At 31.2% G+C, this 16,002-nt stretch overlaps 1 protein-coding gene across 2 annotated transcripts; it reads left to right on the forward strand.

Annotated features, from left to right (window-relative positions):
• Positions 1 to 6,225: 6,225 nt before the first annotated feature.
• On the forward strand, positions 6,226 to 9,156 carry LOC110687624. Of its 2 annotated transcripts, XM_021864263.1 has the most exons (3): positions 6,226 to 6,422; positions 7,035 to 7,619; positions 8,501 to 9,156. In XM_021864263.1, the coding sequence occupies exons 2-3, from the start codon at positions 7,049 to 7,051 to the stop codon at positions 8,542 to 8,544; spliced, it is 615 nt and encodes a 204-aa protein (XP_021719955.1). In that variant the 5' UTR covers positions 6,226 to 6,422; positions 7,035 to 7,048; the 3' UTR covers positions 8,545 to 9,156. The 2 variants fall into 2 exon arrangements, with proteins under 2 accessions (XP_021719955.1, XP_021719954.1); XM_021864262.1 differs by lacking the exon at positions 8,501 to 9,156 and having other exon boundaries at positions 7,035 to 7,954.
• Positions 9,157 to 16,002: the final 6,846 nt, after the last annotated feature.

The raw sequence follows: 16,002 nt of genomic DNA on the forward strand, positions 1-16,002 counted from the left end.
CTCTCGTGATGAATATCAAACCCTTAATTGATCTATTCAAATCCGTTAAAACCCAACTCTCGTTGCGATTAAAACAATGGAATAATAACAATACTAATTATCTCTAATCTAGTATTGGCATAAGCGCAATCAATTAAGCATGAACAATATAAATAATTAATTGAGAATTTAAAAGAATAAATCAAGTATTAACCATATTAGGGTTCAACCTAAATCTAGAACAACAATCTACTCTAACATATTAACAAAAAAACAAGAACAATAAATAATAAAGAAAACATGAATAAATAAAGAGATTAAAAGAAAATACCAAATCTTGAATTGAATTGAAGTAGAAAGCTTGAATCTTGAATTACAAAAAGTAAAGGAAATAAAAATAGAGAACTAGTTCTTAACAATAGGAATTGAAAAATAAAATAAACTTAATGAATTAATAAAACACCACTTAGTGTAAATATAAGCCTAGAAAAGATAAGAAAATCGGCAAAAGGCTTGGCGCACAAGAATCCCAGGAGGCACGGACGTGCCTCTCCATAGGCACGGACGTGCCTCTCTAGAAATAAAAACGCTGCATAGTCTGTCTTCCAGGCACGGACGTGCCTGACTGCTGGGCACGGACGTGCCTGCTCTGTTGCGCGTATCACTCATCTTAAATCAGTCATAACTTCATATCCGAAGCTCCGTTTGAGGCGTGTAATATATCGTTGGAAAGGTCTTCAAGTCTACTTTCCAATGCAATTTAAATCACTCCATTATCATTTGTATATCAAAAGTTATGAGCATAATAGTGAACAGGTGTCATATTTGTCAAGTATTTCATCAACGTTTTGCTTCATTTCCACTCAATTAGCTCCGTTAATCCTGAAATACATCAAAAACAACGAAACTACCCATAAAAGCATCGAATCATCGAAACTAAACCAAATTACACCAAAATGGACTAAAACACTCGACTAAGCTAATAAAACCAACAAAAAATAAGCTAATAAATACGCACAAAACACGACTTATCAGACCCTGACCCGACCCGCCCAATAACCAGGTGTACAACTTAATAAGTAGATATATTATATACTTCACAATAGAGAGGTACTTGAGATACGTTAATACATCACGCTAATAATGGTTAAAATGATCCTTCATTCCATACTTGGGTAAATAATTTTAAAATCAAGATCTGTAGTTTTCTTATTTTGGGTTCTCTCCATTTAAAATTTCATAAATCCCTTTTTAAAATTTATATTAATTTTGTTTTTTTTTATTTGCTACAAATGAGCTAGCATAGAGTCATAGACTCATAAGCAAAATTTGTTTATAAGTGTTTAATGAAGAGAGAAAAGTACTTAGATATGCATGTGATCAATTGACATAGTCTTAAAAGGGAAATAACATTATAATTTGATAAATCTAATATGTAGTTTGTTTTTTTTTTCTTTTTTTTTGTCATTGCAAATAAAAAGAAACGGAGTTTATTTAAGACCCTAATATTCAAAGTAAAACCGAATCACACTTAGTGTTAACTAGGTTAAGTCCCGTGCCATACACGCACAATTATAATTAAATTTTATAACAAATAAATTATAAATTCAATAATAATTTAACTAAGAAAATTATTTGTAACAAATAACATGAATTTTTGTTTATACCAATACCAAATTTGTAAAGGTTATTGAATTTGAATAAAAAAAAAAGATAATAATAGAAATTTAGAAGTTATAAAGTTTTATACAAGTATAAGAAAATTAAAATATTAGCTTAGGTTAGTACCCATATACGAACTCATATACATTTATCCTTAAATCGTTGACACATTTTGACCGGCATAATTTGAAAATTTAGTTGATTTTATTTTACTAATTAGTATTCTGTAATTAATCTTTTAAATATATTTTTAGTGAGTAGTAGGGGTTTTTATTTTTTAAATAATCACATTAATATTTAGAGTAATTAGATTAAATTTTTCAATATATGTTATGTATACTATAACAAAATGATTTTGTTCTTATAAACTTTATGTTTCTTTTTTAATTAAAATAAATTTTATTGCCAAATGATAAATGTTGGAGAAAAAAAATTGATGTTGATAATATTATAATAATCTTGGAAAATAATATATGACAATACTTTATTTTTAATCTATGTTAGTATTTTTGTAACTAAAGTTTTCTAGTATATAATATATATGTAAAAAAATGAGTATAATTGGATTAATTATGTTGTCAAAATGGAAATTATTATTGTAGGTTATAAAATAAATGTCATTAAAATGTTGTAAAAAAAGGGAAAAGAAAAGAAAGACAGGAAAATTTTTAACCAAGAAATGACAAATATCATTCCAAGTTTCATCTTTAATATATAGTTATTGATTAATTGATTATTGATTCACATACCAAATGTAATATAAAGTCCGCCAAAGATAGAGTCCGCCAAAATATATCCAAATCATAAAGAAAGAAAGTAAGAAAGAAAAAAGAGAAAGTGTATAAGTTTGGAAGCTTTATAATATTGTTGAATAGAAGAAGTGAAGAACAAAAGGTAAGAGTTTAGGTTGCACGATGGGCAAATGATTAGTGTTGCAGTTATATAAAGTTTAGCTTGGATCCCGGTATAAAAACTACTTATATAAAGTTTGCTCCAATTTTTTTTTGTTTTTGGTTCTTCTTTTTTCCGGAGCCCATGGTTAAGGAATTTTGGACCCACTAAAATTGGCCCAACTTATATTATACTTTCTTTTGTTTGTGCTCATCACAATGATCACATTACAAAAACAAAATTCATTTCTTTTTCTCACTTTATTTATGTCTTTTTCTTACAAACATATTTTTACTTTATATGATCTTTATTGTATTACAAATGTGGTACCTCGTATAAGGCTACTAATAAACTAATATTTTATATTATACGAAATATTTGATTTAAACACATTTGAAGAGCTTTATGGAGTACTCCCTCGTTTTTTATGAGAGTGTAACATTTTATTGGCATAGAGTTTTTATGCCATTGATTTAAATTTGTTAAATTATTATATTAGTAGGATTTGTTGGAAAATTAAAAATTGATTATAAAAGGTGATAATAGGTAAATAATTTATACTTCGAATAAAAGTAAGGGATGTGTGAACGAGGAAAGAAGATAAATTACTTCATATCAAAAAAGTGTGAGTAGGGTATTAAGTGGACTATGAGGACCATGTAAGGAGAAATATTTTAAGAAAATATGAGTTAAGTAGAGTATTTCCATTAAAGGAAGTATGTGCAATAATAAAAAAAAAAAAGGCCAATTACTATATAGAATGCATTGCAATTAAAATAACAACGGGGAATATTAGATGTCATTGTTTAGGTTGACTCATGTTATATCTTGTTTAAATTATTTTATAAAATACTCTCTCTAGTTTTATTTTGATATTTTTTTTTCTATATTATTCATGTAATTCATTTAGACTATTATTAGCGATTTATATGTAAGGAAAAATATAGTTATATAGAAGTTTATTGGAATCGTCTTAATATATAGTGTTTAAATATCAATTTTTTGTAATATTATGTATTGACCAATTGGTAATTAAATGCTCGTATTTTATTGGTTTTGGCATATGTGTCAAATTAAATTAAGGCACTTAAAAAAAAAAAAAAAAGAGTAGTTAAAACAAGACTTGAAAAAATCAATGAAGGAAACACTATATATAAAGTTCAATTTACAAATACTATACGGAGTAAACTATTCGAGTAGCTTTAGTTTGGATTCAAAAAGTGAACTTAGGTAAATACTTCCTTCATTTGCCTAGCTAAGTTCTCCTCGATTTCTGTTTGCTTTCGTTTTTTTAAATTTTCCTTACTTTTATTTCTTTTTCTTTTACGACAACTTTTTATTTATTTTTCTTTTCATCTACGATTTCACTTTGTAGGACTCAATTATATTTACTAGTACTCCTAGTAATGATCATATATACTCACTACTACCATTTTAACTAAAGTATATAGGTTTAGTATGTAGTTACTAATTAGGCAGAATTCATGAAAAAGAAAGAAGTAGATCTAATTAGGTAGAATTCATGAAAAAGAAAGAAGTAGATCGTAATCTACTATAAACGTTGCTAATTATATTGATAATACTTTCTCTGTTTTTTAATTGCAGCATTTGGACTTTTACACTATTCACAAAATAGTTTTTTGGCCTTATATTTGTCATATATAGTTATGTAAGATTTAGGCCTTATTCTTTTGAACTTTTGGATAGAGCAGAGTAGATTTCAGCAGTACAGATTACATTATTATTATTATGATAGCCAAATAAAAGATTCGTTGATTCATATTCAATTTGTTTTGTCTCCTTAGAAGTTAAGAATAGAATTACCAAATTTCACAATTAAAGCAGCTACTTTATTCGGAATGGAAGAATCATTTTGTACTTTCTATTTATAAACTTTAAGCTTTTACATTGTTTAAAATTATTATTTTTTGACGAGAAGCTTATATGCTCTTAATTTGATCAAATTAAAGTGCAAAATCGTAAAAGTTATCCATATTTTATGCCATTTGGGGTCCTTAAGGACGAAGGATTAACTATTTGCTGGTACCATCTTTTAGCTTTTGGATAATCAAAATAAGTAGCTTTTTAATACTTTATTTTAAAGTTCTAAATAAGATTGCTTGTTCTTGTTTAATTAATTAACTTGGAGTTGTACGTTGGCCAATCATTACTCTTGCTTTATTGTGAGAGACACGTTGGAATTTGAAATTCGAGGAACAATTTCGACATCTGGTTTAAGTTATTGTTTTAAATTTTGTTGTACCGCTATGATGTTTTAATTTAATGTAATCAATGATATTTATACCACTATTTATCACTAATACACAATCTAAAATATTATTATTATTGCGTAATCACATCCAAAATTAATATTGAAGTTATTAAATAATTAAGTGGAACTATGCACGTACACTGCAATAAGTTAGGCGGTTGTTAACCCTTTTTCTAATCTAATTGACTAATTCCTTTTATTAACAGTTGTCTAGTAAACGCTATAATAAGTGGGCTTTTAAAAGCGTTTAAATAAAAACCGCTATTATATGTTATAAATGACATAGTTTATAGCAAGAAGAAAACCGCTATAAAAAAAAAGCTGTAAAATGTAACTTTTAACGTAGTGGTAAAATTAGGATTTATTGTTATACGGTTATATAATCACTTGAGGCATCGCCTAGGTATAAAAACAAATACTTTGTATATAATTTGATTTTAGAAAGGAATAAAAAAACATTGAGATTGATAGAATGACAATATATATATAATCTTGTTATCATATCATATAAATAGAAATAGAGTAATATATAAAGCTCAACAATTAGCTAGCGACACTTGCAATTTACGTGATCTCCAATAATGTATATAAGAGACTGTTAACATATGTAGTATTTTATTGTATGATGGCGAAGACATATTAACTGAAATGAATAAGATCGCACGTTGATTACACGACAATTTTCTTCATTTTTATTTGGGTTTTTCTACATAGTAACCCGGTTTATTTCACTTTTCTACGTTGTGACCCAACTTATAGAACTTTCTACACTATAACCCCAATATACATTTTGTTTCCATACGGTAACCATGCCGTTATCCCGCCGTTAAAAAATTCCGTTAATGGGACCCACTATCCATTTATTAAAATTATACATACATTTTCCAATTTTCATGCTACGAATCAATACCATATTCCAATTTGTAGGAATATATTGCAATTTCTTGAGATAAAATCAATTCTATATTCCAATTTTATAGAGATGTTTGCAATTTCTTGACATGAAATCAATTCTATATTCCAATTTTCAAAAAGATGATTTCAATTTCTTGACATAAAATCAATTGTATATACCAACCTCAGGGATACGATTGCAATTTCTTGACATATAATCAATACCATATTCTTAATTTGTAGGATGAAATAGTTGCAATTTCTTGACATATAATCAATACAATATACCTAATTTGTAGGACGAAATAGTTGCAATTTCTTCACCAAACTATCACCATATTCCAATATTAATATCAAGGAGATCGATGATTGCAATCTTGATATTATAATATTATTATCATTAGTTATTATCTTAAGGTCAAAGATAGGTATTTACAAAATTTTTGCTCCGTAAAATTGATAATAAAGCATAATAATTTTGTGAAGGAGGATAAAGCATAGTAATTTGATTGTGAACAAAGCAATATTACATTCCAAATGTGAGGACTAAGGATCACACTCTAGATTTTGTCTATAAATTAATGATGCTGCCGTTATATTATTACTACGTACAAGTATTTAAATAAAATCCACATCACAAACAAAAAACAACTACAAGTATAGATTTATTAGAAAAAACAGCTTACCAACCTGCTTGTCAGCCCAACCTAACCCAACCCAAAAGGTATGCATATTAGTCCGTAGTTTTTATTTGGGTGTATGATCTAATTTGCATAGTTTTAGCTCTTTTATGAGCTTATTATATAATTCAAACGAATTTCATGCTTTGCTTTTCATTAGAAGTAAAAAAAAAATGTTCATTTAAGTAATAGGGCATACCGTCATTAAGCTATAAACTTAATTTATGGTGTGATCATGTGATGCTGCTTTGACATGCATAATAGCACTAACATAAACAAAACATAATAGTCTGATAATCCTTATATGAGCTAATTAAATACAATCTTCAATTGTAATTAGCATATTGTTTACTAGTAATTGATCGTGTTATCGAGGATAATATTTAATTTTAAAACTTTTTTTTGGAATTATTGTTATTTTGTCACTTTACTTGTCTCATATTAGTTTCAACTTTTTGACACTTATTAAAATACATAATTTTAGGTGATAAATTAATGTTTTTATTGGAAAAGTAAATGTAAACAAGATTACTGATGCGCAAATTATTAAATGTTGAAATGGGGTGCACCATATGTGGACGTGAGGTGATATTATATTATATGATCCTGTATTTTTATGATCTCCTAACTGATTAATTTTTGTTGTCATATATAAGTATCCAGCTTGAGCATGGCTGATGAAATTGCGGATCCAATCAAAGACTTAGCCAAGTCTTTGATCATCGATACGATAAAAGAATGGTACTCTTACATAAAGAGCTACAATGATAACATGAAAGAACTTCGAGACGAGTACAATAACTTAGTTTCTCTCAACAATACCTTCAGTAACATGGTAGAGCAGCGAAAACAGCAAAATATGCATAAGAGTACACCAATCACTGATGATTGGCTTGCCAAGGTTCACAACCTCGTCGAGAAAGACGAGAATTTGACGCATCTCATTGACGAAAAGACAAGAAAAGGCAAGGATCAGTGTTGCTTTGGCCGTGTTAACTGCAATTTGTATCGACGCTATGAGATGAGTAAAATAGCTCAAATTAAGGTCGATGAAATCAAGAAAGTAATCAAAGATAAACCAGATGAGTCAATGATCACGGAACCTCGAACAGATTTGATACCCACCCCTAACGAATTCATGTTGGGCTTGAGTTCAAGAGTTGAGCTTATGGAAATAATACTCAAAAAGTTACGAGATGATTACGTTGATGTCGTTGGCATTTTCGGCATGGGAGCTATAGGTAAACATATTCATTTTCATACATGTATACACTTTAACTTTCACCCTTCATTTTCCCCATGCATATATCACTAAATTTATTAATAATAGACTTTTTGTTTTTGTTTTTTTTTTTTTTTTTTTTTGCAATTTTAACGTTTTCTCCGTTTCTCAATAGATTCATCCATTTGACTTTTTACATTATATTTGATCAGATTTATCTTTAATTTATATTAATAAAATTATAAAAGTTTAATAATCACAATGATGTTAACTATTATTAGAATGACAACATTTATCATGGTATATTAGCAAATATGTAAAGTGGTAAAAGTTGAAATACAAATAGTGTAAAAGCGGTTTTTAATAAGATTAATTTTGCTTTGGATTAAAAAAAATCATAGTCAAACAAATAAATGGATAATACGTCCTTAAAATGAAAGGCCTAGATCAAAAACTAATATAGTGGCCAGAAATTTTATGTAGCTATTGAATAGTCTTCCTAAAATTGATTTTTTTTTTTCATAAAATTATCCACTTGGCCCCATTATTAAAATTATCAAATGTATTTTTATCTAGTTGTTAAATATTAATTGATGGAGCATGATGCTGATCATCAACTGAATAATGCACAAGGAGATCCACATACAACTGTTACATTTCCTCGTTTGCAACGAATGGCCCTAGAATTTCTTCCGAAATTGGGAAGTGTAATAGGTTTAATCAAAGTGTACTTAATTAATATTTCAATTTGTATGTTAATATTTATGTATATATGTTGTTTGTCTATTTTACCCGTAAAAAGTACTTTTAATTTGTGCTCTAACATATTTATACTGCTATTATTATCTTATATATTCAATTCCAAATTAACCATTGAGTATATGTTATGTCAACTTGCAGACAATATTCCCATCGCTGGAACACTTGGTATTGAGACGGTGTGATAAAATTGTACAATTGTGGGAAGTGAATTGTAAGGAGATGAGTTACTATTCCAGCTTTAACAATTTGCACTCCTTACAAATCGACGATTGTGACAAACTTGAAACTTTGGGATCCCTCTCCATAGCAACTGCACTTGTACAACTAAAAAATTTATCCATATGCGGGTGTCCACTTCTAAGGGAAGTCATAAGTTCCGAGGAAATGGAGGCTCCAACATTTGGTGACAAAATCCTTCCATCCATTCAAAGTGTTGAGCTAGATGACTGCCCTGAATTGAAGGTGTTCATATCAGGAGAAAAGCTTAACGATAAATTTCTCAAGTTGTCATCTTTTCATCAACTTAAAATTGAAGATTGTCCAAAAATGGTTTCTTTCTCATTTGGACCTTCTTTCAAGACTCCCAAATTAAATAAAGTAATACTTGATTCGAGCGAGTATGAGATTAAAGACGACATTAATTCCTTTCTTCAAAGTCACAACAATCCCAAGCCCAAGGTAATCTACTCCGCTCACCTTGTATGGAGTGATATTTTTGGGGTCTAAAATAAAGAGGTTTTATAATTTTTGTTTTTGTAGTTTTTTGCCTTTCATTACCAAATCAATCTAATTCAATCTTTATTACTCATAAAATATATAATTAACCAACAAGTCTAAAAGAAAAGTGCTTGTGCATTCAATTCCTATGATTTAGACTAGGGGCGGGACTTTTCAAACCGAACCGTGAAACCGCCCGTTACCGAACCGAACCATCACGGACCGATCCGTTTATAAACCGATAAATGTAAACCGAAAACCGAACTGAACCGTTCAATATCAAACCGAAACCGAATTGAACCGCTCAATGTCAACTCGTTACGGACCGTAAACCGATAACAAACCAAACTGCGCAAATCCGAACCGAAACGAAACCGAACCGAATGGTTTATAAACCCGTTAATGACCCGAACCCTTTATAAACCGAAACCGTTTAAACCGAAAAAAAACCGTTTAAACCGAACCATTTGTAACCCGCTAACCGTTTAAACCGACCCGTTTATGAACCGAAACCGTTTAAACCGCACGTATAAACCGAACCGTTATAATCCGCTAACCGTCTAAACAGAACTGCCATAACCCGTTAAACCGTTAAAATCGAACTGTTTTCGAATCGCAACCTGTTTAAACTTATCCAATTACAAACTGCTTAATTCAAATTGAATTATTTACAACCTAAATGGCTAAATAGTAAATACAATTAAATAATTAATGTTAATAAATGTAGATCTAATCAAACGGCTTAGGTTTATACAAAGGTTTATATCACCTAGATCTAGGCCAACGACATTATTAATATCGTTTTAGATTACTTATTTAATATTTATTTTAATTACAAGATATATCATTTGTATCTTTTCATTCCAGTAATAAAGTCCACCCAAATTATCTTCATTGTTCCTTGATATTCATGATCATCCAATAAGATAACATAAGATTGGAGATAAATAACATTAAAATTAGAGTAATATCAACAAGCAATTAAAAAAAGTCACCATTTTCATTGATTAAAATTCACAATACATATACCAATACATAATGAAACTACTATCACTACTACCCAGATTAGATTTCAGATTTATCAACTGAAACATCATCAAGTTTAGGGTTGCAAAAAATGATACATGATAAGATGAAGGGAGGAGTGAGAATGTGAGTGATTTGGGAGCAGAATCTTGAAGCAGCAGCCCAGCACCCAAGAGCAGAGGAAATAGCAGCAACAAGCAGGAACCAGCACACGCAATAACAGATCAGCAACTTATCCGAAGCAAGGAATAATATAAGCAGAAGGGACTCAGCAGGAACTTATTTTTGTTTTTCAAAATTGCTCTCAGATTTACGTTTATCGTATCATCACTGAGCAATGACTGTTTTAACTTAAAACTTGAAAAATGCTGCCAGCAAGTACATATACATTGAAGTCTCAACATAAATGACAAGGGCAACGATGATTCAAGAAAAATTAAAACAGCAAGCATAAAAAACAGCAGCAAGCATAAGAAACAGCAGCAACAAAACAGCAGCAGCAACAACTCAGCAGAGACATCAACCAAAAGGCAAAAGCACTACTAGCAGGCAGCAGCTCATAACAAGTTCAAGCAACTTCAAAATTATAGCTTTTGTTTTTTAAAATTGCTCTCAGAGAGCAATGGTTGTTTTAACAAAAACTTGAGAAATGCTGCCAGCAAGTACCAAAATACATTTAACTACTTAAGTCTCAACATAAATGACAAGGGCAACGATTTTAAAAGTCGTGAAAAATGCTGCCAGCAAGTCTGAAAATAAATGACAAGGGCAACGATTTTAAAAGTCTTGAAAAATGCTGCCAGCAAGTCTGAAAATAAAAGACAAGGGCAACGATTTTTCAAGATAAAATAAACCACAATGAGACACAAATACCAGTTATGCAGATGAAGCACTTTCGGCTTCAATCTCTTTACCAATAAGGAGGACGTCTTCCTCAACATCCACTTGATAACCACGGCACCAATTTTGGGTGGTAACCAATGCCTCAACATTCTTTGGCAAAAGTTTACCCCTATATTTGTTCAAAATACGACCACCCAAACTAAAAGAAGATTCAGAGGCCACCGATGTAATAGGAATGGCCAAAACATCCCTTGCCATATTAGCTAAAATAGGAAGAGAAGAAGCTTGAGATTCCCAATACTTGAGAACATCAAAATGTTCCCCTTGAATTAATCGCGAACGAGGTCCATTCAAATATGCCTCAAGATCAGCCAGAGGGCATCTAGTTGAATCATCACATTCGTCATCAACCTCACGCAACTGCAACAGATTTTTTATTATAAAAGTTAAATTATGACATTACAAATAAAAATAGAAGAATACCATTAATATTGAGTATATTGTATAACATAAATACCGTGAAAATATTTTGAGATCTCAACGTACGATTAGAATTTTCAGATTGAGCTGTGTTTGAAGAGGCAGGATTTCTGCAGCTTGTATTAGATGCAGTAGAATAAAATTTATAGAGGTCATAAAAAGCTTCCTTAATCATCATAATCTTTTCGTCGCATGCCTCATCATTATACAACGAGTTCAACATATGTCTCACTCGAAACAACTTATAACGAGGATCAAGAGCAATAGCAACTGAAAGTATCAAACTATAATCCTCCCAATAACTCTCAAACTTCTCAAGCATAACTGCTGCCATGGGTGCAAGTTTAGGGTCTTTAAAGGCTTGAGTAATAGCGTACTCAATTTTTAAAACACTAACAAAATACAAATTAGAAGTGGGATATTCGGTACCAGAAAATAACACAGTTATATCATTAAATGGCTGAAGGAAATCACAAATTTTTTGAATGGTATCCCATTCATCAGCATCAAGTCTATAAGAAATACCCAAAAACCTACTAGTATATAGAATCAAGCCATCCTTAGCTTCTAAGGCTTTTCGGAGCATTGTATAAGTGGCATTCCAACGAGTCACAACATCAAGACATAACTTACCATTAAAAGCAGAATCTAACTCAGACAAAGCATTCTCAAATTGAGTTAATCTAGAATCAGAAGCATCAATATATTTAACAACCTCACGCAATTTTTCAACACTTTCATGAACTTCTTTTAAACCTCTTTGAACAATAAGATTTAAAACATGAGCTGAACATCGAACATGAAAGAATTTCCCATTACAAGGAAGAGGAGAGCATTGCATTAATTCTTTTTTCAAATATTCAACCATAACATCCATAGAACGAGCATTATCAACAGTCATTGAAAAAGCCTTACCTTGAAGGTTCCACTCTTTAATTAGTTTAAACACAAACTTTCCAACCTCAACACCAGTATGGGGAGGGCCACAATATCTAAAATTTAAAATTTTAGACCTAAGAGACCAACTGTTATCAACATAATGAGCAGTCAAAGTGAGATAGCCTCGGTTAGTACATGCAGTACACAAGTCACATGTAAAGCTAACTCTACCAGAAACATTAGCCAAAGACTCAAGCAACAAGGATTTATATTTATCATGCTCAGCAATAACATACTTTAGCATAGTTTTTCTACAAACATGCTGCACCTTAGGATTCAAATATGCATGAAGTTCCCTAAGATATTCATGCTCTACAATATTTAAAGGATATGCATGGCAGATTATAGCTTTAGCAAACTTTTGTAAATAAGTTTTTTGATCAAATTGTGATTCGTTATCGGACTGGAGACCATGCTTTTCCAAACATGCATTAATATGAGCTCTACAAGTTGAAGTACCCGCTTTACCAGGTGCTTTATATTCTTTGCCACACAAATTACAACGAGCATAATCTACATTTTCATTACCTATCGTCTTTACAAAAAAAGTGTAATGCTTCCATATACCTGCGGTTCTTTGACGTTTATTAATAGAAGGATTGATAGTGCCGGTATTACTAGCATCATCAACCGAGACAGAGGCAGCTTGAGAGCTAACAGTATCAAAATTTGATTGCCTCTCATAGTCAAATTCATCATACTCGCGAGACATGACTGAAACAAAAAAAAAGCAGCATTTATAACTTATAAGTACCAAATTAAGTGACAGATTCTACTAATAGTGAGCAATTAAGCATGCATTGTCTCATGTGACTGACACTGAAGTCACGACAGTGAATCCTATTCACTCAATACCAAAATTCAACTAAATAGATAGTTCATATTTCAGAATTTTATTTGCACTAGTCAATGTTTCAAAATTCAGAATTATACAACAAACGTGATTACAACATATATCCTAACAGAATATAGAAAGTTATATACGATACAGTCACATATGTGTACATTTTAAGTACTAACTTTAAGCCAATCATATACAATGCTTGTATTCCAACAATATGGGTTAAAAATATAAAGCTAAAATCCCAATAAATAAACAATGCATGTATTCCAACAATAATAATCACATAATCTGAACAACCCATCATCATTACTTTTAAATCGAGCATAATAAACAACAAAACAGCACAAATCTACCATTTTCCCGTAAAAAACAAAAATACAATCAACAACAGATTTTACTCATTTTAGGCATATTTCGACTATATTCAAGCAAGAACAACAACAATAATCAAATACAAAAACAGAAAAACTGTATTAAAAAAAAAAAACAAAAAGGAAAAAGTAATTACCTTTGACGGCTTGAAGGAGATTTGAAGATGGAGAACTACCTGAACTGGAGATCAAAAGAAAAAATCAAGAATGTAGATTATCAGAACTTGAAATAAAAAAAAAACCGAAACGAAAACGAAAAAAATCGAATAAATTAACAAAAAAATCACCTTAGGGTTTGACGGCTTGAAGGAGAGGAAGATTTGAAATCAGAAATCAGAAATCAGAACTTAGATCCAAAACAAAAATGAAACGTGATGAGTGACATTTATGTTACCCTTAGGGGTAGTGTATTGGTCTCTTTTCTCCTGTTTTTCTTAGGTTTTCTACCTCTTTTCTCCTCTTATGGCTTCCTTTTCTTTTATGGATGAAAAGTATGCTTATTTGCGCTTGTTTTGATAATCTTTATGCATAATTTTATCATCCCCATGCTCTCGTGATCTTTGCTATCTTTTGCAGGTTCCATGACGGTCCTAAGCACGGTAGGAGGCCCCTTGGCCAAGTATGGAGGCATGGACAAAGACAAGAGGAGCAAAAGGGAAGAAGAGGAAGCAAGAAGAGGAAGTTCAAGAGGAGGTGTGGCCGAACCTCTAAGAGGTTCGGTCGAACCAAGGTGTGGTCAAACTTTTGAAAAGTTCGACCGAACCTCCAAGGCAGTTTCAACCAAGTTTTCAGCATGTTTACAGGAGGGGTCGAACCAGGAAAGTTCGACCAAACAAGGATCAGGGAGGTTCGACCGAACCTACCCTGAGTTCGGCCGAACCTACCCTGAGTCCGACCGAACCTACTCAGAGTTCGGTCGGACCTTTTCCCGTTTCAGCTGACTTTTTGCGGAGCTTCCTAAGCAATTTTGTAAGGGGTATAAATAGTTTTTTTTGCTCATTAAAGAAGGAGATTTTTTCAGTTTAGAATAGTTTTTAGGTTAGTTTTAGGTTTTTAGAGAGAGAAACTCTCAAATTTTGGAGAGAGAAAGTGAGGAGCACAATGGTTTTCATGGATTTTGGATAATTAAAGGAGGAATTTGATGATTTGAAGATCTCCATTTTATATCAATGAGCATTTCTTACTCTCTTCTCTCTTTATGCTTTATTAATTGCTTTGTTAATCATGTTTGAGTAGATTTCCTTCTACTAGGTGTTGAGTGAAGCTTTGTTATGGTTAATTGAGTTATTTGAGATAAATTTGATGATAATTGTGTGATTAAATTGATTGAATTGATGATGACATGTTGTTTGTTTTAGATTGGATTGATCTCCCAAGATAGCAAACTTAATTGCATGTTAGTTCTAGTTTGACAAGGGATTGTGAATTAGAATTTATATATTTGATTGCATTTTGGGTAAATTTCTTCTATGCACCTAGTCAATGAGGGATCTAGGCTAGGAATTTGAGAGATTGCTCTTGATGGTAATTAATTCCCATTTTAATTCTTTCTTTGCATGATTGATTATCAAATCGATTCCCATTAACTTGTTAATTGTTCAAAGTGGATCTTTTCCCCTAGTAGACTTTATCATACCTTGTTCTTTATATGTGTTTTAGTGTAGTTGTAGTGTCCTTTATCCGTAAATCGACTTCGGCATAGCTTAGGCATTAGATTAAGAACAATCTAGCATTACCGTTCCTTGTGGTTCGACTCCGAACTTACCACTAGACTTGTTTAGGGGTTAGTTTTAGGATTTATAAATTTATTTGATTGAGTGTGGAATGTGCGACCGTTCTAACGCCTGTCAAAATGGCGCCGTTGCCGGGGAACGGTGTCAATGCTTGATTGTTTTTTATTGCTTGAGTCTAGGTCTTTGTGTATACTTTTCTTTTAATTTTTGCTTGTTTTTGTAAAAAAAATGGCAAGTAACTCGTTTCCTCAATATGACAATGAGCCTTTTTGTGAATATTTCAATAGACTTGTGGGATATTTGGATTTCGATTGTTGTAGTCTTTGGGAGGCTTGTGAGATTTGTTATTTTGGTTTGAATGAGCAAACTAGGGATGAAGTTGAATGCATGCATAATGGTGAATTTAGAGCATTATCAATTGATGATGCTTGGGATTTTTATGTTTGGTTTGCTTGGGATGTCTATAATAAGGGTAATCATGATTCTATTATTGATATGCAATGTATTGATACTTCTAATATTAGCATGAATTCCCATGATTTGTTACATGATCCATTAAGTGAACCTAAAACACATGATTTCAACTCTATTTCCTCTTTTGTTCATGATGATGAGGTACATGCTCAAGTTGATGCTAATGGTGTATTTCAATATTCTTCATTATTTACCATGCCTTCTTGTGATGTG

The sequence above is a fragment of the Chenopodium quinoa genome, unplaced genomic scaffold (genome assembly GCF_001683475.1).
Source record: "Chenopodium quinoa cultivar QQ74 unplaced genomic scaffold, ASM168347v1, whole genome shotgun sequence".
Taxonomy (NCBI): Eukaryota; Viridiplantae; Streptophyta; class Magnoliopsida; order Caryophyllales; family Amaranthaceae; genus Chenopodium; species Chenopodium quinoa.

Coding starts and splice junctions, on each gene's coding strand:
- LOC110687624 (XM_021864262.1), top strand. CDS start 7,049: ATGGCTGATGAAATTGCGGATCCAATCAAAGACTTAGCCAAGTCTTTG.